The 24921-nt window shown below is 43.5% G+C and overlaps 1 protein-coding gene across 1 annotated transcript in view; it reads right to left on the reverse strand.

The window, feature by feature from the left end:
- Nucleotides 1-24921, reverse strand: part of dnah9l (dynein, axonemal, heavy polypeptide 9 like) — a 509143-nt gene that overhangs the window by 410147 nt on the left and 74075 nt on the right. Inside the window, exons 14-19 of the mRNA XM_078227708.1 lie at nucleotides 15153-15542; nucleotides 12955-13287; nucleotides 10264-10518; nucleotides 7739-7905; nucleotides 6008-6230; nucleotides 1483-1599 (exon numbers count right to left, since the gene is read on the reverse strand). Of these exons, the coding sequence (XP_078083834.1) occupies nucleotides 1483-1599; nucleotides 6008-6230; nucleotides 7739-7905; nucleotides 10264-10518; nucleotides 12955-13287; nucleotides 15153-15542 (1485 nt within the window). The remainder of the gene's footprint in view (nucleotides 1-1482; nucleotides 1600-6007; nucleotides 6231-7738; nucleotides 7906-10263; nucleotides 10519-12954; nucleotides 13288-15152; nucleotides 15543-24921) is intronic.

Genomic DNA, 24921 nt, shown 5'->3' on the forward strand with positions numbered 1-24921 from the left:
CCTTTGCCCTTACCCTCCAATCTGTAAGTATAGGATCCTGAGTTCACAGTTTGCTTCACAGTACAAAGAGCTTATTAAAGGAGTACCTGTTTTTTCTGGGGATTATGTATGAAAGCCTTTTTTGTTTTTATATGGCATTAAGTACTTGAGGGGATTTAAAAGTTTTGACTAAGATTTCATGATTGGGAGTTTTTGTAATTATAACGAAGACTGTAATAAATATTTTGAACTTTATTTCAACTAAACATGGTGCCTGAGGTCTGCCCATGGAAGATGCTGGCTGAGCTGGCATGAGGGTACATAGAGGGTAAGGGCAAAGGGTAATGGATGGGTTACCATTAAAATAGCATTAGGGGTTATGAGGGGTCATGGGGTGAGTGGGGGCATTAGTTTGCATGGAGAGGATAAGGGTCTATGGGGGAGGAGGGGAGCATGAGTTGGCGAGGAAAGTATGAAAGGCCATTTGGGTTGGTTGTTGGGCATAAATTGACATGGATGGAGAGTGGGTGGGTGTAAGGGGCTGTGAGGTGCAGACAACTGGGTTGAAATCCCAGAGAATTGAGGTGGACTTTTTAAATAGCTTGACTTGGCACTCAGCAGTCTCTGTTGCTGCCTCCTTTCTGTGTCCGCAGAGGTGGGCCCAACTCCCTTGCCATTTGAGGGAGTTTCTCCCGAAGCAAGTGAAGTGAGCCAGGGAAATTTCCCTACACATGCTACCTGCCTTGGAAGCAAAAATGCAGTCCTAAATGTTTGTACCTGAGTGTTTGCAATGCCTGAATTAAAATTGATAGATGCAACTATATGATAACACCAGAAAATGTTTTCAAACTTGTTTTCTAATGAGCAGTAAATGTACAGAAACATTATTGGAGATAATTCCACTGTTCATTTAGTTTGAAAATATGTAATGTACATTGGTATAGAAATACCTCAACAATAGTACCTTCAAAACATTTTCCTGTGAGGTATTTCAAGTGAAAAGTAAAATTTCTCATAACGATAAATATCACTGCTACAACATAAAAATGCTACAAATTATAAAACTTATATTAACATCAAATCTGTTATGTAAGTTGATATTCCATGATCACATAACATAACTGCTTGAGTCAGAACATTAACAGTAAACATTTTAACTTTCGTGGTGCTATTAAAAATTGTCACATTCCACAGCAAAGCAAGCTTTAAAGGATGACTATATGGCCTGCAACCAATTACCAAGAGAGATTCATAACCGACTAGATTAAGAATAATTCACACTGAAAGGGGAGGAAGCAATACTCCCATTTTATAAACTGGGATTTATATTATCAGATCTATTTAGAATTCATTACCGTCAAACACATAATTGTTATCTCTAGACATCCCCTTCTCACAGAGTTTACAATTTCTTGGTTCACTGATGCTTACCTCTAGCTTGTTAGTAGAACAAAAAATGTGAAACCATTTGGTTCAAAGCACTGAGCGAAAAGCTGATCTCACCTCAAACTGTACACATTTTCTTCTGATAACAGCTACTTCATTGGACTGCAAAGGTGCCACTTCATGCTTTACAGTTAAAGCAATCTTTTTAAGATTCTTCCACTTTTCTGGCAATTCCTAGAATATTTCAGATGAAGAAAATATGCCTAATGTAGTAGTCAAGCATTCAAAATTATATTTGTCTAATATATTTTGGTTACACACTGTAGTTGGATGGTTTGGACAAGAAACAAACCTTGACTCTTTTAATATACATTTACATGCATGATCTTCAAATAACCCTTAAAGTCGTATAAAGCTATTTGAGTACTTCACAAGGCGGCTTTTCACTACAAACACAATTGCAGCTAGAAACCAGAACTGAAGTTTACCTAATTTATTTTTTAAAGTTTAACATTTTCGGTAGCTATACATTTTAAAATCTCCACTCTGACCAGAATATTAGATTTTAATTTTTTGCCAGTTTGTTTTCCATGTTCTTCTGTTCACACTGAGGTTCCTTTATTTGCCTCAAGATCAAATATATTTTACTTAGAATTGTAGACAGTCACAGCACAGGTAGTGGCCATTCGGCTCATCGAATCTGTGCAGGCTCTCCTCAGGAGTAATTTAGCTAGTCTCACTTTTCCCCGTAGCCCTGCATGTGTTTTCCCTTCAGGTGCTTATCCTATTCCCTTTTGAAGGCCATGATTTAATCTGCTTTAAACATGTTTTCATGCAATGCATTCCAAATTATAGCCACTCATTGTGTTAAAAGGTTTTTCTTCATGTCACCTTTAATTCTTCTGCCAATCAATTTAAATCTGTGTCCTCTCATTCTCACCTTTCCAAAAATGCAAACTGTAACTTCAACTTTCTTTACGCAATTTCTAATTTAAATGTTCTCCCACTTTACTTTTTATTGCCATTCTCCTTTCTTTGCCACTGAATATCCACCTGGGAGTGGGTTTATGTATTGAATAAAACACATTCCTTTGAGAATGGGGTTTGAACCCAAGGGGACGATTTGAGCCCACTCCCGCCATTCATGGGAATGTCGGGAGGGGGCTCAAGACCTGGAAATCGCAGATTTGCGGTGGCACAGTGGTTAGGATTGCTACCTCACAGCGCTAGGGACCCAGTTTCAATTCCGGCCTCAGGTCACTGTCTATGTGAAGTTTGCACTTTCTCCCCGTGTCTGCGTGGGTTCTCTCCGGGTGCTCCAGTTTCCTCCCACAGTCCAAAGATATGCGGGTTAGGTTGATTGGCCATGATAAATTGACCCTAGTGTCAGGGGATTAGCATGGTAAATGTGTGGGGTAAGGGGAATAGGGCCTGGGTGAGATGTGGTTGGTGCAGACTCAATAGGCCAAATGGCCTCTTTCTGTACTGTAGGGATTCTATGATTTTGCCAGCGAGATTACAATTTTGGATCTTCCCTGCCCCTCACTGGCAATGCCATCAGGTTCACCTGATTTACATTTATTTAAATGCATTTCCATATTATTAACATGCCTCCTCAACAGATACTGAGTGCCCCTCATATTTTCAAACTGAGATGTGACATCATGTCAGCGAGGTTTACAACAGGTCCACTCAGACATGAACAACCTGTGCCAGAGGCTTTGAGGGGGGGATTTGTTTGTATGTAATGGTGGGTGGGAGCAGAATGGGGAGCGGGGATGCTGGCGATGGCCATTTGGAAGGACAAGGGAGGTGGGTACCGGCTCTGACTGTAGTGAGGAGAAGAACTGATGATTGATGTGGGGTTAGTACCAGCTCAAGGGTTATCTCAGCGAAAGGAGTTTGGGCAGCTTAGAACTAACTTCCTAGTAGATGTCAATTCACTACACAGTACTACCTTTGAACCTGCATCAATACCAAATAAGAATTGTGGGGTTGATAAGTGTACAGAATGAAAATCTTGGTTTTAAAAAGAATATCCTCGAGGACTGAGGCGAGGAGAATTGTTCATGCAGAGTAAATTCAGGGAGGAGTATTTAAAACTTCAGTACAAATAGTGAGTAAAATGTTTCAATACCCCTGCACTGACATATCTTGGTTCTCACATCAGGATAATATAATGGTCTGCACTGCTATCTAGTCACTAGTAGTCCAAACTATTCTTTGAGGGTGTTCAAATAAAATAGACCATTATCCATCCACTACTTTCACGTACTTCAGTTGTTTACATCGGAGCCTCCATGATTGCAGTTGATTCCATATTGTAAAATGTTAAATTTCTGATCACAGGTGTTCATCAAATAGCTGCTAGAAACCACCTTTATCTCAGAGGATACCCATAAATAGGTACTAGGTGCCCAGAGCACTTCCACTTAAAATACAAGAACGCACCCTGCAAAATCTTACCAAAAAATAGTAGAGTGTTGGCTCTGGCGCGAAAAACGGGCACACACCTGCATGAAGTGCAACATGTGGTCACAAACGAGTTGCACATTGAGGGAAGTGTATCCCTTGTGGTTCATGAATGGCACTGTGTGGCGCCATGGAGCATGCAGGGCCACGTGGGTGTAGTCAAACAGACCTTGCACCTGGGGCAAGACTGCTAAGATGGCGAAGCCCATGGTCTTGCATCTTGGCTCACTTGGTCCCAGTCCAAATTGATATACATTTAAGCCTTTGCATAAAGGGCCTCTGTGACTTCCTTGATGCATTTGTATGTTGCCGACTGGGAGATGCCACACAGGTCACGCGTGCTTCCCTGGAATGAGCCACTCTCATAGACATTCAGAGCAGCTGTGAGTTTAAGGCCATAGGCAGTGGGTGTCCTCCCATTCCATGTGGTGCCAACATTTGCAGGGTCTGGCAGAAGTGGTCCACTGTTCCCTGAGAGAGAGGACAGCCTCCTCTCTGACACATTTCCACATTGGTCCCTGTCAACTCATGCAAGGTCCAGTGCATTCCTAGAGGACACTATGTTTCTCCCAGGTCACAATAGGTCCAGAGTTGTGCAGCCTTCCATCACCCATTGAGACTTACCATTACACAAAATTAACAATTGGTTTTAGATTTCCGGGCAGCTTCTCCCCTTTATCCTCACACCACTGCCCGAGTGTGGGTTCCAATCACACTGCAGCCATCCTCCTCCGAGTGCAAGGGCCTTCAGGCTGCATGAGGATAGATGCAGCTCATTCCTGAATCCCTTACTGTGCCCTGATAGCCTGGCCTCTCATGGGACCCCACCCGGGTAACTCATAGTCGCTCCCAGGGCTAAGCCTTTTGTGTTCAAGTTCTCCCACCTTCTGGCCAGCCCCCACACAGCAAGGGCATTCCCTCAGCTGCAAAATGGACAGGAACCCAGGAAGGAGGACATGGGAAGCACTGCCTGCATACCAACATTCACAGCCCCTTTAAAGCAAGGGGTGGCCCAAAATGAAGGAAAGGCATGTAAGTGACACTCCTGGGCCCCTCCCCATGATATGGCAATTCTGGGACCCCGCTCCCAGCCCGAGATGCACTTATCTGAGTCCTCCAGGTCCTCTCCAGTGCCCTCTGCGCAGTGAACACCCTGGGGGGTGATGGCTGCCTGAGCGCTCACCTCCAAACTCCCTCTTGGAGATAAAGGCGCCAGGTTCACGCTTATGTACTGCTGCTGCAAATGGCGTTGGCGTAACATCACGCCAGCGCCTGGTGAATATCCGATGAGGGGGGTAAGACCCAGATATAGTGCTCGCTAATGACATGCTAATTTATTAAAATTCGTTTCCTGGCATCCTGCGGTGTGTTTCACAGTACTCTGCCGGCGAGGGGGCTGGAAGATCGCAACATGCCAGCGCAAATCACACTTTCCAAGTCTCTTTGGATTTTGAGCACATGCTGCCATTCCTGGAGAGCCTGGGCTCAAAATCGGCGCCTCATGTCCCGCCTCATGTTTTGTAATGTCAGAGGTGGCCCGCCATTGGCTGGTGGCTGGATCTTCTGGTCCCATCATTGTCAATGGGGTTTCCAGTTATATGGAATTAGAAAATCCCACCGGGAAAATAGCTGGAAAATTCCGGCATGAATCAATAAATGAATTTACAATATTTTCAGGTAACAATACCAACTACAACAGATGTCTAATAATTCAGCATATATTAAGGAAGGACAACTGAATAAGGATTTATATACTTTGACTCCCCATAGAGGAGTAGTAGTAGTAGATGTGATATTCCCCGAAAACACACAGAATTAAGGAAGACTAATATTGTTATTGTTGATGCCAATGTTGTGAGATCATAGCTGAGGAAGCACGTGCTATAGACCAGAATGATAGAAAATAATGTATTTGTACTGCTGTGTTATTTTGAAAAAACTAATCAGGTTAAATAAATTCTGCTCTCTAATTTTTAAATATTCTGGATATCACTAATTTGAAAGTTGTTACAAAAAAGAATAAAGTTTTAAGAACTTAAGATTTGAACAACCAATGCCAAAACAATTATAGATGCTTAGATTAAAAGCAAAACAAATGCAACATTTAAATAAAGTGCCATAAAATGTCAATGGGTACCAAAATTGATTGCTTCAACAAAAAGGTATTTACCGCAAGCTCTGCATAAATATATTCAGGAAGCTGCTGTCCATAAGTTTTTAACAATTCTGCTGTTTCTTTCAGAGATTCAAAAGTATTGTCTGCAGCTGATTGCCTGTCCCGGACAGCCATTAAATGTGCCATGATTTGAACCAGTCTAACATAATCGCCATCCTCCACTTTCTTTGCAATGCCCTCCTCGGTTACAACAATAAATGACACCAATTGATTTACACTGAAAAGACAAAGTAGCATAAATCAAAACCAGAGATTAAAGTTAAAAGAATGGCATCTCAGGTCCAAGTACAGAATTCCAACAGACCAGACATCTCCTATTTACTTCTGTTGTGTGCATGGATTTCCTCTGGGTGCTCTGGCTTCCTCCCACAGTCCAAAGATGTGTAGATTAGGTGGATTGCCATGCTAAATTGCCCCTTAGTGTCCGAAGATGTGTAGGTGAGGGGGATATGCGGGGTAAATGCGTGGGGTTATGAGGTTGGGGTGGGGGTTGGGTACGGGTAAGATGCCCTGTCGGAGGGTCAGTGCAGACTCGATCGACCAAATGGCCTCCTTCTGCACTGTTACTTTACAGTAAAATGGTGGTAAATAATATAATACTTTTGTTTCGAGTGACATATGAGATGTATTACTTCAGTAAATTTGATGTTGTTCAAGCTCAGAAGCTGGATGCTCATCTAGGCTTGAAAGATTCTGGGGGCGATCCCCGCCAGGTCTCAATTCTTTCCCCCAGAGACTCAAGTGGAGGCCATTTAGCAGGCTTCCCACTGGGTGCCGCAACCTCCGCGAGTTTCCAGCAGCCGGATTTCTAGCGCCGCCAGCTCCACGCCAGAAATTGGCACAGAGCTGCATAATTTATGTAAATGCTTATTTGACTACAATTTCCATCTGATTAGCGGGCCCAGGACTGAACTCTACTTGCGGGGAGCTGGCGACCCAATGTCGCTGGAGTGAAGGGAGGCCATTCGAGGCCCCACAGGAGGCCGGGGGTAAGGGGGGGATGGGTGCCCCCTCTCCATTTGCCAGCTTGACCCTCTGGCACTGCCCACAGGGCATCGGGCAGTGCCAAGGGGATGGGGCCTCTGGCGGGTGGGGGGGAGGGGGGGGGGGAAGGAGATCGGTGGTAGTTGGAGGGTCCCGCTACCACTCTGCAGTCGGGCTTGGTGACAGAGGGAGGGATGCCAGCAATCGGGGCTGACCATTGGGTTTTGCGGGGAGTGGGGAGGCAAGGCGGGCCCATACACGTCCGGAGGAGGGAGGGGGTCAGCAATCAGGCCCTGGGGGGTGTCAGAGGGGCAGCAATGCAGGGATCGTGGGGCTGGCCAACGATTGGGAGGCCGGCAATGCAGGCTACTGCGCATGTGCCGATCTCGGCACTGACAGATCAGCGCATGCGCAGTGGCCCGCTCAGCACTCTGCTGCCGGCCTCTCCAGTGGGAATAGGCCCCGCCCACTGATTTTTCATATGATTTATGCTAGAGCTCTCTGTGATGCACAGTGTGGGAGATTCATTTTGAAACTCCCGCCAAAAAAAACGGGGATTTACTCCACTTTTTACGCAAATTCGACACTTAGAATGTTTTTGGGAGAATCGTCCCCTTTGTTTCAGTTGGTTTTGCCTTGTGTGTATTTTGACTCTTATATGTTAAAAGAGAACATGATAAATATATAACTTTTTCTCTATAACTACTCAATTTGGAAACTATTGCAAGAGTATTTCCTTACCTATCGATTACATGGTTTAGAAGGTGCTCCTTAAACATCCAGCTCCATCTTTTAATTGTATTTAACAAAGATGATTTGAATGGTTTGATGCATACTTGAAACCATCCAAATGTGTGAACATCTTCAAAGGCACTAACTTGGACATATAATGTTTCATAAATATTGATCTAGAAAAAGGAAAAAGTAATTTTTAAAAGTGTTACCACCCCCCACCCCAGAAGACCACCACCACAGCCGATATCCAATGGAAAGTATACCCCCCGCCTCCCTGTCATGCCCCACCCATTTCAGGCCTCACTCCCCTTAGACTCCGCCCTCCTGGCATTGTCTTGCGCCCGACCACCTGCGGGACTTCAATGGCCTCCGGTCCCACCCCTCTGCTGGGGAGAATCAGGGGGCACAGGTGAATGTAGTGGCCATCACTAAGGAGAAGGTTCTGGGGAAACTGAAAGGTCTGAAGGTAGATAAATCACCTGGACCGAATGGACTACATCCCAGGGTTCTAAAAGAGATAGCTGAGGAAATTGTGGAGGCACTGGTGGTGATCTTTCAGGAATCACTGGAGGCAGGGAGGGTAAACACAGTAAGAGTTTTAGCAACACCAGGTTAAAGTCCAACAGGTTTATTTGGTAGCAAAAGCCACACAAGCTTTCAGAGCTGCAAGCCCCTTCTTCAGGTGAGTGGGAATTCTGTTCACAAACAGAGCATATAAAGACACAACCTCAATTTACATGAATAATGGTTGGAATGCGAATACTTACAACTAATCAAGTCTTTAAGAAACAAAACAATGTGAGTGGAGAGAGCATCAAGACAGGCTAAAAAGATGTGTATTGTCTCCAGACAAGACAGCCAGTGAAACTCTGTGGGGGTTACAAATAGTGTGCCATGAACCCAATATCCCGGTTGAGGCCGTCCTCGTGTGTGCGGAACTTGGCTATCAGTTGACTTGCAACCAACATCTAGCCAGTTGCAATCTTTCTAGGCCATATTTTCTGAGGTAATCAGCCTCACGCTGGGGAGCAGCATGAGGCTGATGACAATATTCATAACCTGATTTAAATCTATTTTGCGAGCCCAGGACGGTATCGCATGTGCAGCGCCCCCCTCAGCATTCTGCTGCCGGCCTCTTGAGCAGGATTAGCTGCCTCCGCCCCACCGGCGTGCGTCGCCTGATGGCCTCTGTAGTGCACAGAATGCCGTAAATTCATTTCACTAAGCTCGTCCAAAATATGGGTGGGAAAACTTCACGCCCATGACATTTCCATAATCAATATCGCAGTGTCCCATCCCCTGCCATTTTTCCCCCTTTCTGTCATACAATCATAAAATCCCTACAATGCAGAAGAGGCCATTCAGCCCTTCGAGTCTGCACCGATTCTCTGACAGAGTATCTTAGCCAGGCCCTCTCCCCCTCCGTACCCCCGTAACCCCACATATTTTCCATGGCCAATCCACCTAACCTGCACATCTTTGGACTGTGGGAAAAAACCAGAGCACCCGGAGGAAACCCCAAGCAGACACAGGGAGAACATGCAAACTCCACCCAGTCATCTCGTCTAAAAAACCTGTGACCAAGAATTTTCAGCTCACGTTCCTGTCTTTCCTTAAGCTGTGTTCCAGTATCTATGATATCATACCTATCAAGTGCTATCTGTGCCTTCACCTCATCTGCCTTAGTCACTAGACCCCTTACAATTGTGTCAAAGGCTGCAGGCAGGCTGAGAAGGTCATGGCAAGGTAATTCTTTTTTGTTACAATCATATAATATGTAATTTGTGACTTTGATAAGGGATGTTTCAGTATTGTGACAGAGACAGAAACCTGCTTGAAGGGATTCAAACATGGGGTTTCAGAAAAGATGGGGAACAATTTGGGAGGCGACAGATGGCTTTGTAGAGGAAAGGAAGGCTGGAGATGGGGTAGTGGTTTGCAAGGATGAAGGGGGGGGAGGGGGGGGGTATCAAGGGTTAGTTTTTTGAGGAGCTGCATTTGACAGCAGAGGTAAAGGAGAGAAGAACAGAACCCGAGCAGAGAAAACTGTTAACAATGATTGCTATCATAGTAGTCAGTCACAGTATACCGAGTGTTTATGTTTTAGTATTGTTAAAACTTATACTCAAATATAGTTTAACAATCTAAGTTGCCTCTTCATTTTGAAAGCTATCTGTACATTCCATTTATGTTTCTTCTTGCAAAATGTCATGCAACTGAGAGAGTTTGCAGTGATTTTTCCCCATTCTTCTGCCTTCCTGAAAATTGACCATTAAACAGTATCTCCTTTCAGCTTGGAAAGTTGGCATTTCCTCAGATGTTGAAGTTGAAATTATGAACAGATAAGAAGAATATATAGTCAATTCTGTGTCTTACCTCTTCATGCACAGAATGCCAATGCAGCAAAATTATGTCTTTCGTCCACTGACGATAAATTGCAAATAGTTAAAACACCCAACAAAACTGGGACAGAAGGAGAACAACTGGTTATTTTTCATCAATGAGCAAACTTTTAAGCCAATGTTTCTTACCTGCGATCTGTACTGCTCCAGCTTTGGTGGACATTTTGGAAGTCCGTAATCTGCTTGAACCTCCAGTTCCTCGGAAGTAAGGAAGCGACCATAGAGGAGAAACTGCCTCATGAATTCTGTTTTGTTATTCATCCACAGATAACTGTATTTGTCAAATGAAGTTTTATATTTTTTGGCTTTGTCAACAGCTCTTTTCACTCTGTCCATGATCTCTTGATGCATCTCTGCTAAATCGCTCATCTTATCCACTTCTTGCTATATCCAGAAATTAAAATATATTCAATCTTTTGCTTCAAACTAATTAAAAACAAATTAATGTTTTGGCTTGCACAAAGCTACTTTGCTAGCTAACCCTGGATTAAATCAACCTTTGGAAAATGGACAGATGTGATAAACTTTGAAAATAAACTGAATATATCAATGAATAATTGAATATGAACACATTACAAGACCAAAATATGGATTGGATTAAGGAAATCCTTTAGCTCCTTTAATCACATTCTTCCTAAATACAATAGCACACTATAGGAACTTAGTTTCTTGGCCACTACTCTCCCTGACAACACAGCCATCAATTCACAATACCTAACCAAGATTGATTTCTATATTCTATTAAATATGTTACATAGAACAGTACAGCACAGAACAGGCCCTTTGGCCCACGATGTTGTGCCGAGCTTTATCTGAAACTTCTACAATGATCCTCTGACATCTCTCAAACCTAGGAATCCTTTTAGCATTTTTTGTCCTTCATATGTGAGTAACACGAGCAAGGCAATATTTATTGTCCATCTGTAGTTGTGTTGAGAGGATTAAGAGTCACTACTTAGTTACTTCTTCATACGCAATGCTAAATAGCACCAGAGGATATTTAAAAGCAACCACTTGGTGCAGTTGACCATCCGATATCACCATCCATGTTTCATTTGAGAACCTTTTGAATAGGCAAGTGTTTCCCTTTATTTCTGTCTAGAAGAATGTAATCTGAAGCACCTTTAGGAACACTATCTGCTTTTAAATTGTATATTAATTTTGTTTAATTGGATATAACTGGTGGGCATTAAATTGGGCACCATATAGACACAGGGCCAGCTATTATCAGTGACTAGCAGTCTTGCCCAAGTGAGAAGGTTGTCGGTTCAAATCCCACTCAAGGGATTGGGCACATAGCCTAAGCCAATGTTTCATGCGCTGCCTTATTGGAGATGTTGCTTTTCAGACAAGATGTTAAATCAAGGCCATGCCTGCCGTCTCAGGTTAAAAATCCCATGATTTCCCAACCCTGAAATTTACTGCCACACCTTATCTTTGCCCAACTCATCCAGCCAGACCATGAATCAAATTCTGAGCCTTCTAGCTGATATGGTCTTGTGGGTCAGTCTTACAAGAACTACACATAGACACTGACTGAAACTGTGGTTGTGGAGTTAGGAGGTATATGCTTGTAATCTGCAATTCAGCATATAAATATAAAAGTGTGCGAAGATTGCGTCCGGTTCTATCCTCCACAAACTGGACACGGACAGCTGTTTTCATTCTTCTTTTATTTTGCAACAAGAGAACATACCCTCACTGTCAACTCATATCAGGAAAATATATGAATGGCTAATTGAAGATTAGAATTACACTCTGCAACACAGGGTTATGATTCCAGTTCACTTCCCAACATCTCTGATGCAATGCAACAAAATTTATGTTGTTGATCACTATGGGGGAGAACTTACCAAAAAGATTCTAAGTGCCGAACGAGCGTGAAAACAGGAGAAAATTGCACCCATGTTTTGGGCGAACTCTCAGATGCTATTTTATGCCACTTAAGAGAAAGAAATAAGGCCAACAGGAGGAATGGATGGAGTCTATTCATGTCTGGAAACCGGCTGCTGAATCTCACATAGTGCATTGGAAGATTGTCACTCCCCCAGACATCACCTCCCCCCCCACCCACTCTCCCGGCCGATCGACCATTGTGATGAGCCGGTAAGATTTCCCACATCTCTTTCATACCCAGTTTTCTCTGTCCTTTTTTTAGTCACAAGTAGGCTTACATCAACACTGCAATGAAGTTACTGTGAAAATCCCCTAGTCGCCACACTCTGGCGCCTGTTCGGGTACAATGAGGGAGAATTTAGCATGGCCAGGTAAACCGGATCACCCGGAGGAAACCCACGTAGACACAGGGAGAACATGCAAACTCTGCACAGATATGACCCAAGCCAGGAATTGAACCTGGGTCCTGGAGCTGTGAGGCAGCTGTGCTAACCCTCTGCCACTGCGCCGCCCCTATTAAGTATCTTAAGGGGCATTCTTGCATTACTATCTTATGTCATTAAGTTATGGGTTCAAGTGCCGCTCTGCAAACTTGTGCACATAATCTAAGTTGTCACTTTGATGCAGCACTCAAGGAGTGCTACAGGAGTGGTACCATCTTTCAGATGAACTGAGACCTTGTCTGCCCTCCCAGGTGATATGAAAGATTCCATGGCAATACTCAAAAACAAGTTCTTCACCAGGTTATACACACCCTTTGGTTATTGCAAGTGGGATCTTGCTGCTGCATCTATGACATTGCAAGTCACAAACCTCCAAAAATCCTTAATTGGCTGCAAATCATGCTCAGTCATACTGAAATCATATGACCAACATAACTGGAAATACATTTGAGCAAAATTGATTTAATGAGAGTTATAGTACCTGATAGGTGTCAATTCCTAGATGCCTTGCTACTCTTTTTACTTTAGAGGCCATTTTGTACACATCATTTATTAATTCCTCTATGAGATCATGAAAATTATTATTCATTTCCAGGTCCAAGGGAGGATTGAATGACAATTCACAGCCCTTAAGAACCAGCTGCACTTTAAACAGAGGTGGTGATTTTGGCAAAATTTCTGTACATTCAATTAGATATTGAAGGAAGGATTTAATGGCAATGAAGAATCCATCCAAAATTATATGATCAATGTACTCAGTGTACACCTTCCATTCATCGGTTTGGGGATCAGCGTGGAATAGGTGAAGGTTATCCTGTAAACAGAAAAAAAAGCACATCAATTGCTTACAACATTAGGAATAGTTAACTTCTGCAAATATTGATTGCAATTCTATTCTGGATACCAGGAGTTAGTATAACTAAAAAAACCATAGGAAAAAAAAAATCACATCTCAATGGAAATAACTGAAAATGCAACATTTCTTTTCCAAACTACTCTTCTAAAATTAAAAAAAAACTTACATGCGGTTCAGTGTTTCAAAATGAAGGTAATTTATTATCATTTGCCAGGGAAAAGACAAATCCATCAGAGTCTTTTCTAATTGATAAAAGTGTAGTTCATCACAAATATTTTAAGCCCGATTTATATAACTACTTAAAAGTCACAATGATTGCAATCTTTTGACAAAAAATACCAATTAAGTGAAAACAATACAAACTTACTCAGATAGTAATTTGAGGCAAAACTTTATTTTTTTAACCTAAACACAAAATGGATTAGAATTGCATGCATCTCTGAAAAAAAATGTCCTGTAAATTTCTAGAGGAAAATGCATGCATGTTTATAGTCCAAGCATCACTTGAACTGCAAAGTTAATCAAAGTTAAAAAGGCAGCAAAGACATACCCTGGAAGATCAGACTGGCCACTGCCAGCAGGCTTACAGGCAATAAAATTTCCTAGGTGGCCTTCCCACCATCCAACTGCCTACTTGCCCACTCCCAACCTGTTCGCAATTTTACTGGTGGTAGACAAGGCCTCCGGCACCCCTGCACTAATTCAGATCTTTAAATGGCCAATTAGTGATCACTTAAGGATAGCCTCTCTCCCAATTAAAGGATTGGGGGGGGGGGGGGAGGGGGTGTGTGTGTGTGTGTGTGTGTGTGTTAGAGGAGAGGCCCAGCAAGTTTTCCTGTCTGAGCCTTAGGCTGGGTGGTGGAGGAGGGAGGGTGTCTCCAGTATTGGTCTTCTTCTGAGATTCGGTGCCTCATGCAAGATCCAGGGCCTCTAGGTGTTTACTCCACACCTACCCTTCAAATCACAACTCCCACCTCCTTGATCCCCACTCTGCTTGGTCTCCCTTTCCCTCCCCACTGTGAAATCCTAGCCTTCCTTGTCTTGGTGCTCTGATATCTCGGCCCTGAGGATGGCCACAGCGGCTAGTGGTGTTGCTGGACTACAGAACTACCAATCAATCAGAATGACAACAGCTCTCTGAGGTAGGATTTCCACCTGAGTGAAGGGCAGAGGTCTTGCCTCCAAATAAAAGCCACTTGGTTAAATGGCTGAGGGGCATACCTGATCAGCAAGGATGTGTCCCTTGCTGATTTCTCAGTGCAAAGATTCTGACCCTGATCTCTAAATAGTAACAAGGGTGTAAATGTGCAATAACTAAGTTCACTTAATTGTTTGTCAAAACATAGACATTGCATTATGTGTTGTGAAACAAAGCATCTTTCATATCAGTTTAGACGATAACTGAAATTTTAAAATGCTAAACACGAAAGAGCTCTGTGTACCAAAAGACATTTTTCTGCACAAATTCCTGAATGGATAAAGAAAAGGAGAAGCAGCGAGAAGTTCTGGAAAAGTAGCACTTTCCATCACAAGTACCTAACCCAAAGTTTTTGTAAATATTAATTCTTAAATTTTTATAGTGTATGCATTACTGCTTACTTAAATTCCAATGATTTTAAAAACCAATAATGTAAACATATGGTAAAAAATTCTCTGAAGTTAAAGTCAGTGAAAACATTCTGATATGAACCAGAATTTTGTCTTTGACCTCATCAATCCAAAACAAACTGTCATCCATGTCAGTGTATCCTGCATCCCAAAGCTCTCTTTAAACTGTGTCAGAAACCTAATTTATATATTACAGTAAATTAAAAAAGACTGACCTTGACCAGTTGGTGAATTGACTCTCCTCCATCTTGAATTAACTTGTAGTATTTTATCACTTTCTCCTCCTTATCAAGGCAGAACTTAGCAGATTCATATTTGTTATGCAGAAAACACAATGCATCATTCCAGTGTTGCACTATTGTGTGTATTGACTCCACATTACATTTGATTTTCTGCACTCTGCTGTTCACATCTTGCATCAGATCTCTAGTCTGCTGGATATATTCCCATGAATCCTCAGTCTGCCATGTCATGGTTTCCGTAGCAGGTCTCAACTGTTTATTAATCTTCTCCAATTCCTTCTCAATAAGTGGAAATTCCACTTTCAGTACAGAACTATGTAGTTTGTTGTAGAGTTCAATAATGAGATTCCAGTTTCCAATATACTATCAAAGAAACACACTTTACAGTTTCTCAACTAAATAAAAAAAATAAGCTTCAGACTTTAAAATGCTTTGCTCATTTAATAAAAATTTTACCTTGGTAATAAATCCAAGATAAAACATAGTACATTACTATAAGTAATAGAACTAAAGTTGATTCTATTTTTGAATGAGAAAAAAATCTAACCATGGGTTGGCAATTTTTATCTCATGGAGTGCCACAGGGATAACTGCTGGGGCCTAACTATTTACAATCTAAATGAATGACTTGGATGAAGGGACTAAGTGTATTGCAGCCAAATTGTCTGACATAAGGTACAAAAGCAAGTTGCGAGTTCACAAAATGGACTGAATTTTCATTCCGTGGTCAGGGATCCCAAATAGATAGTAGTTCCATGTCTCAACACCACACAAATTACTTATCCATCACTATTTTAAGGGAATGGCAGGCTCTGTGTGTGAGAGAGAGTGAGAGCAAGAAGGCCAGGTAAGTCTTATTTCTTTTGAGAACAACCACAGTCGGCTGGCAATGATCTTAGAAGTGCAACCCCTCATAGAATCATAGAAATCATAGAAACCCTACAGTACAGAAAGAGGCCATTCGGCCCATCGAGTCTGCACCGACCACAATCCCACCCAGGTCCTACCCCCATATCCTTACATATTTCACCCGCTAATCCCTCTAATCTACGCATCCCAGGACACTAAGGGGCAATTTTAGCATGGCCAATCAACCTAACCCACACATCTTTGGATTGTGGGAGGACACCGGAGCGCCCGGAGGAAACCCACGCAGACACGAGGAGAATGTGCAAACTCCACACAGACAGTGACCCAAGCCAGGAATCGAACCCAGGTCCCTGGAGCTGTGAAGCAGCAGTGCTAACCACTGTGCTACCGTGCCGCCCTACTGTCCCTCCTTGGGACAGCCCTTGGTGTGGAACAGAAAACATCATGGGTGCAGGTGGGGGGTGGTGGGAAGTTCCCTCACAAACCGAAGTGCAACTTCCCTCCTCCTTTCCAGACCTGAGCCCACCATATTGGCTTCAAAGTATTTCAGGCTGACATGGGCTCCCTGCATGTTGACTGGAAATCATAATGGGAATCATGTCATCTTTGGTTCTTTTGCCAGTCACTAAGTCGGCATTCTTGGATTCTTGACCCTTCTGCTAATGGGAATAGTTTCTCCTAAAGTATTCTGTCTAGGAGCCTCAATTTTGAACATTTCTGACAAATTTCCTCTCAACCTTCTCTTCTCTTAGGACAAAAGCCACACCCAATCTATTCACGGAACTGAAGTCCCTTGTCCTTGGAAACATTCTTGTAAATTGCTAATGTCTTCACATCATTTCTAAGTGAGCTATCCAGAAATAGACGCAATAGTCCAGTTGAAGCTAAACCAGTGTTTTATAAAGACCGACCATTATGTTCTTGCCTTTTTACCCAATGCTTCTATTTATGAAATACAGGATCCCCTATGCTTTATTAGCTGTTTTCTCTACCTGCTCTGCCACCCAATGTTACGTACTTAGTCACTGAAAAATTGTGTACACTGTTTCTAGCTGCTGCAGGCTGTGGGCTGAGCTTAATTTGCCACCAAGCCTATAGAGAGAGCTATTGCGCTTGTGCAGACCTCTGACGATGCACATGCACAATTGTAACAGCAGAGGTCTAATAGACAGAGAGATATCTGTCAGGCCCCTGCTGCTGCAGGCAAATTCACAAACCCTTCTCACTGCTCCCCCACCGCAAGCGCGGGGGGGCCGCAGCCAATGGCAATCTCCACAATTCATGGACATCCAGACCACTTGCATTGCCCCCCTTCCGATCGCATCAGCAGAATGCGCAGCAGCCACCCCCCCCCCCCCTTTCCCTGATCTGATCGCATCTACAGAGTGTGCAGCAGCTCCCCCCCTCCCTGATTGGACCACCCCTTCAGGCCCACCCCGTAGGCCCCAGTGGGCAGTGCCAAGCTGCCCGCTGACACTGCCCAAGTTCCAGGCTGGCAGTGCCAAGATGGCATTGTCAGGCTGGCACTGCCCAAGGGGCACCCTTGCTCTCGGCCTCCCTGGGGGACCTCAATGGCCTCCAGTTCCACTGGTGAGGCCAAGACTGTTCCCCATTCATGGGGAGGTGTTTTTCTCGCCGATGAGAACCTGTCCCAGCAAGACCACAAAGGGAAGTCAGCCCGGACGGTTGAGCGCCGGGCTCACTAAATAGATGTAAATAAGCATTTAAATAAATTATTCAGCCCCACGCCCATTTCCAGCAAGAGGCTGACCTCACTGGAAATTGGCTCTCGTAAAATCGCGAGAGCCGAGAAATCGGGCGTGATCCTAAGTGACCAAAAAGCTGTCTGTCTCAGCCTTAAGTATATTCAACAATGGTATACCCACAACCCTCTGGGGTAGAGAATTCCAAATACTCATAACCCATTGAGGGGAGAAATTTGTCCTCATCTCAGTCCTAAAAAATTGGTCCTTTATCCCGGGACTCTGTCCCTGTCTTTTGATTCCCCAACCAGGGGGAAAAAAACCTTTCGGTGTCTACCGTGTCAAGCCCTCTCAGAATCTTTCATACTTCAATAAGATCACCGCTCATTCTAAATTCCAGGCAGTATAAATGCAATTTACTCAGTCTGTCATCATAGGCAAACACTCCCTTCCCAGAAAACAACGTAGTGAACCTTTGCTGTACCTCCTCTAATGCAAGCCCAGCAAGAAAATGACATTTCAAAATTTTCAAATCCCAGTCAAGAGAGTAATGCTGGCACCAGTAATACTGGAGTTAAATTTAAGGTACACAAGATTAGTTCGGACAACTTTTACTAGTACCCTTCATTTCCAAATTTTACTGGTCTGTTCTTTTGACATATTCTTCTCAAGTATGAAGACCAAAACTGCACACACTACTCTAGATGTGTTATCCCCAAAGCCCTGTAGAATTGTAGCAAGACATATTTATTTTTGTACTATCACTTACTGTACCTGTATGCTAACTTTCTATGTTCCTTGTACAAGTACACCTAAGCTCCAAGGAACATCAACATTTACAAGTTTCACACATTTTACAGATTATTCTGATTTTCTATTCTTACGACCAAAGTCCTATTCAAGGCTGAGTTAGGCAGATCTTTGATCTACAAGGGAGTCTAGAGTTATGGTGGATAGGCAAGAAAATTGAAGTTGATGCCAAGATCAGATTAGCCATGATCTTATTGACAGGCAGAGCTGGCTCGAGGGGACATATGTCCTGCTTCTCTTCCTATCTTATGTTCTAGGCCTGCCAGCAAAGTTGAAGCCCATAGAATAAAAGAGACAATGGCAGCCTAATTACAGAGTTAACTGAGTGACAGAAAACAGAGAGGAATGGTGAACATTGTTTTTTCCAGATTGGAGGAAGCTATGCAATAGGATTCCCCACGGTGACACAGTGGTTAGCACTGCTGCCTCATAGCGCCAGGGATCCGGATTCAATTCCGGCCTTGGGTCACTGTCTGTGTGGAGTTTGCACATTCTCCTCATGTCTGCGAGGGTTTCCTCTGGGTGCTCCGGTTTCCTCCCACAGTCCAAAATGTGCGGATTAGGTTGGTTCGTCATGCTAAATTGACCCTAGTGCCAGGGGGATTAGCAGGGTAAATATTTGGCAATACAGGAATAGGGCCTTGGTGGGATTGTGCTCGGTGCAGAACGGCCTCCTTCTAGGGGGTGGGACGGTGGCACAGTGGTTAGCACTGCTGCCTCACAGTGCCAGGGACCTCGGTTTGATTCCGGTCTCGGGTCACTGTCTATGTAGAGTTTGCACATTCTCCCCGTGTCCGTGTGGGTTTTCTTTGGGTGCTCTGGTTTCCTCCCACAGTCCAAAGATGTGCGGGTTAGGTTGATTGGCCATGCTAAATTGACCCTAGTATAAGGGGATTAGCAGGATAAATATGCGGGGCACAGGAATAGAATCTGGATTGTAGTTAGTGCAGACTCGATGGGTCAAATGGCCTCCTTCTGCACTGTAGGGATTCTATGATTCTATGAGACATTACTAGGATGACTGCTTTTCTTGATTTATATTAATGACTTACACTTGCGTGTACAGAGCATAATGTCAAAATTTTCAGATGACACAAAAAGTTAACTGCAAGAAGGATACTGATAGGCTTCAAGATGACAGATAGGCTGATGGAATGGGCATGTGGTAGACGAAATTTAATGCATAGAAGTGTGAAGTGATCCTTTGATAGGAAGAGCAAGGGGGAGCCATATGAAATAAAGGATACATTTCCAAAGGCAGGTAACAGCGAGAACATGAGGTATATGGGAGTTAAATATCCAGGGGTATCAGACTGTTCGGAGGGACCGACAGGAAGGTAAGGGAGGTGGTGTAGCTCTGATATTTAAGGATGACATCAGGGCGGTAGTGAGAGTTGATATAGGTTCTATGGAAAAAAAGGTTGAATCCATTTGGGTGGAAATTAGAAATAGTAAGGAGAAAAAGTCATTGATTGGCGTAGTCTATAGGCCACCAAATAATGACATCATGGTGGGGTGAGAAATAAACAAAGAAATAACTGATGCATGTAAAAAGGTACAGCAATTATCATGGGGGATTTTAATCTACATATCAATTGGTCAAACCTGGTCGGTCAAGGCAGCCTCAAGGAGGAGTTCATAGAATGTATCCGCAATAGCCTCCTTGAACAGTATGTAATGGAACCTACGAGAGGGCAAGCTATCCTAGATCTGGTCCTGTGTAATGACAGTAAGAAGTCTCAGGTTAAAGTTCAACAGGTTTATTTGGTAGCTTTCGGAGCGCTGCCCCTTCATCAGGTGAGTGGGAGTTCAGTTCACAAACAGGGCATATAAAGACACAAACTCAATTTACAAAATAATGATTGGAATGCGAGTCTTTACAAGTAATCAAGTCTTAAAGGTACAGACAATGTGAGTGGAGAGAGGGTTAAGCACAGGTTAAAGAGGTGTGTATTGTCTCCGTGACAGTGACCATGACACCACACAACCCTGCCACAGCAACCTCTGCAAGACGTGCCGGATCATCGACACAGATGCCATCATCTCATGTGAGAATACCATCCACCAGGTACACGGTACATACACTTGCAACTCGGCCAACGTTGTTTGGAGACTTTCAAAGTGATCTTTCACAGTCCTCAGCAAAAGTATATACCAGTGATGCTGCAGGAAAGGATGTCCCGAGGCATGGTACATTGGGGAGACCATGCAGACGCTACGACAACGGATCAATGAACACCGCTCGACAATCACCAGGCAAGAGTGTTCTCTTCCTGTTGGGGAACACTTCAGCGGTCACGGGTATTCGGCCTCTGATCTTCGGGTAGGCGTTCTCCAAGGCGTCCTTCACGACACACAACAGTGCAGAGTCGCTGAGCAGAGACCGATAGCCAAGTTCCGCACACATGAGGACAGCCTCAACCGGGATCTTGGGTTCATATCACACAATCTGTAACCCCCACGACTTGCCTGGGCTTACAAAATCTCATTAACTGTCCTGGCTGGAGACAATACACATCTCTTTAACCTGTGCTTCACCCTCTCTCCATTCACATTGTCTGTACCTTTAAGACTTGATTACCTGTAAGGACTCGCATTCCAAACATTATTTTGTAAATTGAGTTTGTGTCTTTATATGCCCTGTTTGTGAATTGAACTCCCACTCACCTGATGAAAGGGCAGCGCTCCGAAAGCTAGTGGCTTGTGCTACCAAATAACCCTGTTGGACTTTAACCCGGTGTTGTGAGACTTCTTTCTGTGTTTATCCCAGTCCAACGCCGGCATCTCCACATGAGACAGGAATAATTCATGATCTTACAGTTAAGGATCCTCTCGGAAGAAGTGATCACAGTATGGTTGAATTTAAAATACTGATGGAGCGTGAGAAGGTAAAATTCAATACCATTGTCTTGCGATTAAACAAAGGAGACTACAAAGGGATGAGGGAGGTGTTGGCTAAGGTAGACTGGGAGCAAAACTTTTATGGTGGGACAATTGAGGAACAGTGGAAGACTTTCAAAGTGATCTTTCACAGTGCTCAGCAAAAGTATATACCAGTGATAAAGAAGGACTGTAAAAAAAGAGATAATCAGCCATGGATATCTAAGGAAATAAAGAAGGGTATCAAATTGAAAGAAAATGCATACAAAGTGGCAAAGATTAGTGAGAACCTAGAGGATTAGGAAATCTTTAAAGGTCAACAGAAAACCATGAAAATAGCTATAAAGAAAAGCAAGATGGATTATGAGAATAAACTAGCTCAGAATATAAAAACAGATAGCAAAAGTTTCTACAAATATATAAAACGAAAAAGAGTAGCTAAAGTAAACATTGGTCCTTCAGAGGATGAGAAGAGGGATGTAATAACTGGAAAGGAGAAAATGGCTGAGGCATTGAACAGGTATTTTGTGTCGGACTTCACAGTGGAAGACACAAATAACATGCCAAAAATGATGACAGGAAGGCTATGGCAGGTGAGGACCTAGAAACTATCATTATCATAAAAAAGGTAGTGTTGGGCAAGTTAATGGGGCTAAAGGTAGACAACTCTCCTGGTCCTGAAGGAATGCATCCCAGGGTACTAAAAGAGATGGCGGGAGAAATAGCAAATGCACTAGTGGTAATTTACCAAAATTTGCTGGACTCTGGGGTGGTTCCCACAGATTGGAAAACAGCAAATGTGACGCCACTGTTTAAAAAAGGAGGCAGACAAAAGGCGGGTAACTATAGGCCAGTTAGCTTAACTTCTGTAATAGGGAAAATGCTTGAATCTATCATCAAGGAAGAAATAGCGAGACATCTGGATATAAATTATCCCATTGGTAAGACGCAGCATCAGTTCATGAAGGAAAGGTCATATTTGACTAATTTGGTGGAATTCTTTGAGAACATTACATCTGCTATGAACAATGGGGACCCTGTGGATGTGGTGTATCTGGATTTCCAGAAGGCATTTGACAAGTTGCCGCACCAAATACTGCTACATAAGATAAAGGTGCACGGTGTTACGAGTAATGTATTAGCATGGATAGAGGATTGGTTAACCAATAGAAAGCAAAGAATGGGGGTAAATGGGTGTTTTTCTGATTGGCGATCAGTGACTAGTGGTGTGCCTCAGGGACCAGTGTTGGGACCGCAATTGTTTACGATTTACATAGATGATTTGGAGTTGGGGACCAAGTGTAGTGTGTCAAAATTTGCAGATGACACTAAGATGAGTGGCAGAGCAAAGTGTGCAGAGGATGCTGAAAGTCTGCAAAGGGATACAGATAGTCTAAGTGAGTGGGCGAGGGTCTGGCAGACGGAGTACAATGTTGGTAACTGTGAGGTCATCCATTTTGGTAGGAATAACAGCAAAATGGACTATTATTTAGAACACAGAACATAGAACAGTACAGCACAGAACAGGCCCTTTGGCCCACGATGTTGTGCCGAGCTTTATCTGAAACCAAGATCAAGCTATCCCACTCCCTATCATCCTGGTGTGCTCCATGTGCCTATCCAATAACCGCTTAAATGTTCCTAAAGTGTCTGACTGCACTATCACTGCAGGCAGTCCATTCCACACCCCAACCACTCTCTGCGTAAAGAACCTACCTCTGATATCCTTCCTATATCTCCCACCATGGACCCTATAGTTATGCCCCCTTGTAATAGCTCCATCCACCCGAGGAAATAGTCTTTGAACGTTCACTCTATCTATCCCCTTCATCATTTTATAAACCTCTATTAAGTCTCCCCTCAGCCTCCTCCGCTTCAGAGAGAACAGCCCTAGCTCCCTCAACCTTTCCTCATAAGACCTACCCTCCAAACCAGGCAGCATCCTGGTAAATCTCCTCTGCACTCTTTCCAGCGCTTCCACATCCTTCTTATAATGAGGTGACCAGAACTGCACACAATATTCCAAATGTGGCCTCACCAAGGTACTGTACAGTTGCAGCATAACCCCACGGCTCTTAAACTCCAACCCCCTGTTAATAAAAGCTAACACACTATAGGCCTTCTTCACAGCTCTATCCACTTGAGTGGCAACCTTTAGAGATCTGTGGATATGGACCCCAAGATCTCTCTGTTCCTTCACAGTCTTCAGAACCCTACCTTTGACCCTGTAATCCACATTTAAATTTGTCCTACCAAAATGAATCACCTCACATTTATCAGGATTAAACTCCATTTGCCATTTTTCAGCCCAGCTTTGCATCCTATCTATGTCTCTTTGCAGCCTACAACAGCCCTCCACCTCATCCACTACTCCACCAATCTTGGTGTCATCAGCAAATTTATTGATCCACCCTTCAGCCCCCTCCTCTAAGTCATTAATAAAAATCACAAAGAGCAGAGGACCAAGCACTGATCCCTGTGGCAACCGCTAGCAACCTGCCTCCAGTCCGAAAATTTTCCACCCACCACCACCCTTTGTCTTCGATCAGATAGCCAGTTACCTATCCAATCGGCCAACTTTCCCTCTATCCCACACCTCCTCACTTTCATCATAAGCCGACCATGGGGGACCTTATCAAACGCCTTACTAAAATCCATGTATATGACATCAACTGCCCTACCTTCATCAACACACTTAGTTACCTCCTCAAAAAATTCTATCAAATTTGTGAGGCACGACTTGCCCTTCACGAATCCGTGCTGACTATCCCGGATTAATCCGCATCTTTCTAAATGGTCGTAAATCCCATTCCTAGGGACCTTTTCCATCAATTTACCAACCACCGAAGTAAGACTAACCGGTCTATAATTACCAGGGTCATTTCTATTCCCTTTCTTAAACAGAGGAACAACATTCGCCACTCTCCAGTCCTCTGGTACCATCCCCGTGGACAGTGAGGACCTAAAGATCAAAGCCAAAGGCTCTGCAATCTCATCCCTTGCCTCCCAAAGAATCCTAGGATATATTTCATCAGGCCCAGGGGACTTATCGACCTTCAGTTTATTCAAAACTGCCAGGACATCCTCCCTCCGAACATCTATTTCCTCCAGCCTATTAGCCTGTAACACCTTCTCTTCCTTAAAAACATGGCCCCTCTCCTTGGTGAACACTGAAGAAAAGTATTCATTCATCACCTCGCCTATCTCTACTGACTCCATACACAAGTTCCCACTACTGTCCTTGACCGGCCCTAACCTCACCCTGGTCATTCTTTTATTCCTCACATAAGAGTAAAAAGACTTGGGGTTTTCCTTGATCCGACCCGCCAAAGACTTCTCATGTCCCCTCCTACCTCTCCTAAGCCCCTTTTTCAGCTCATTCCTTGCTAACCTGTAACCCTCAATCGAGCCATCTGAACCTTGTTTCCTCATCCCTACATAAGCTTCCCTCTTCCTTTTCACAAGACATTCCACCTCTT

The sequence above is a fragment of the Mustelus asterias genome, chromosome 14 (genome assembly GCF_964213995.1).
Source record: "Mustelus asterias chromosome 14, sMusAst1.hap1.1, whole genome shotgun sequence".
NCBI classification, from domain to species: Eukaryota; Metazoa; Chordata; class Chondrichthyes; order Carcharhiniformes; family Triakidae; genus Mustelus; species Mustelus asterias.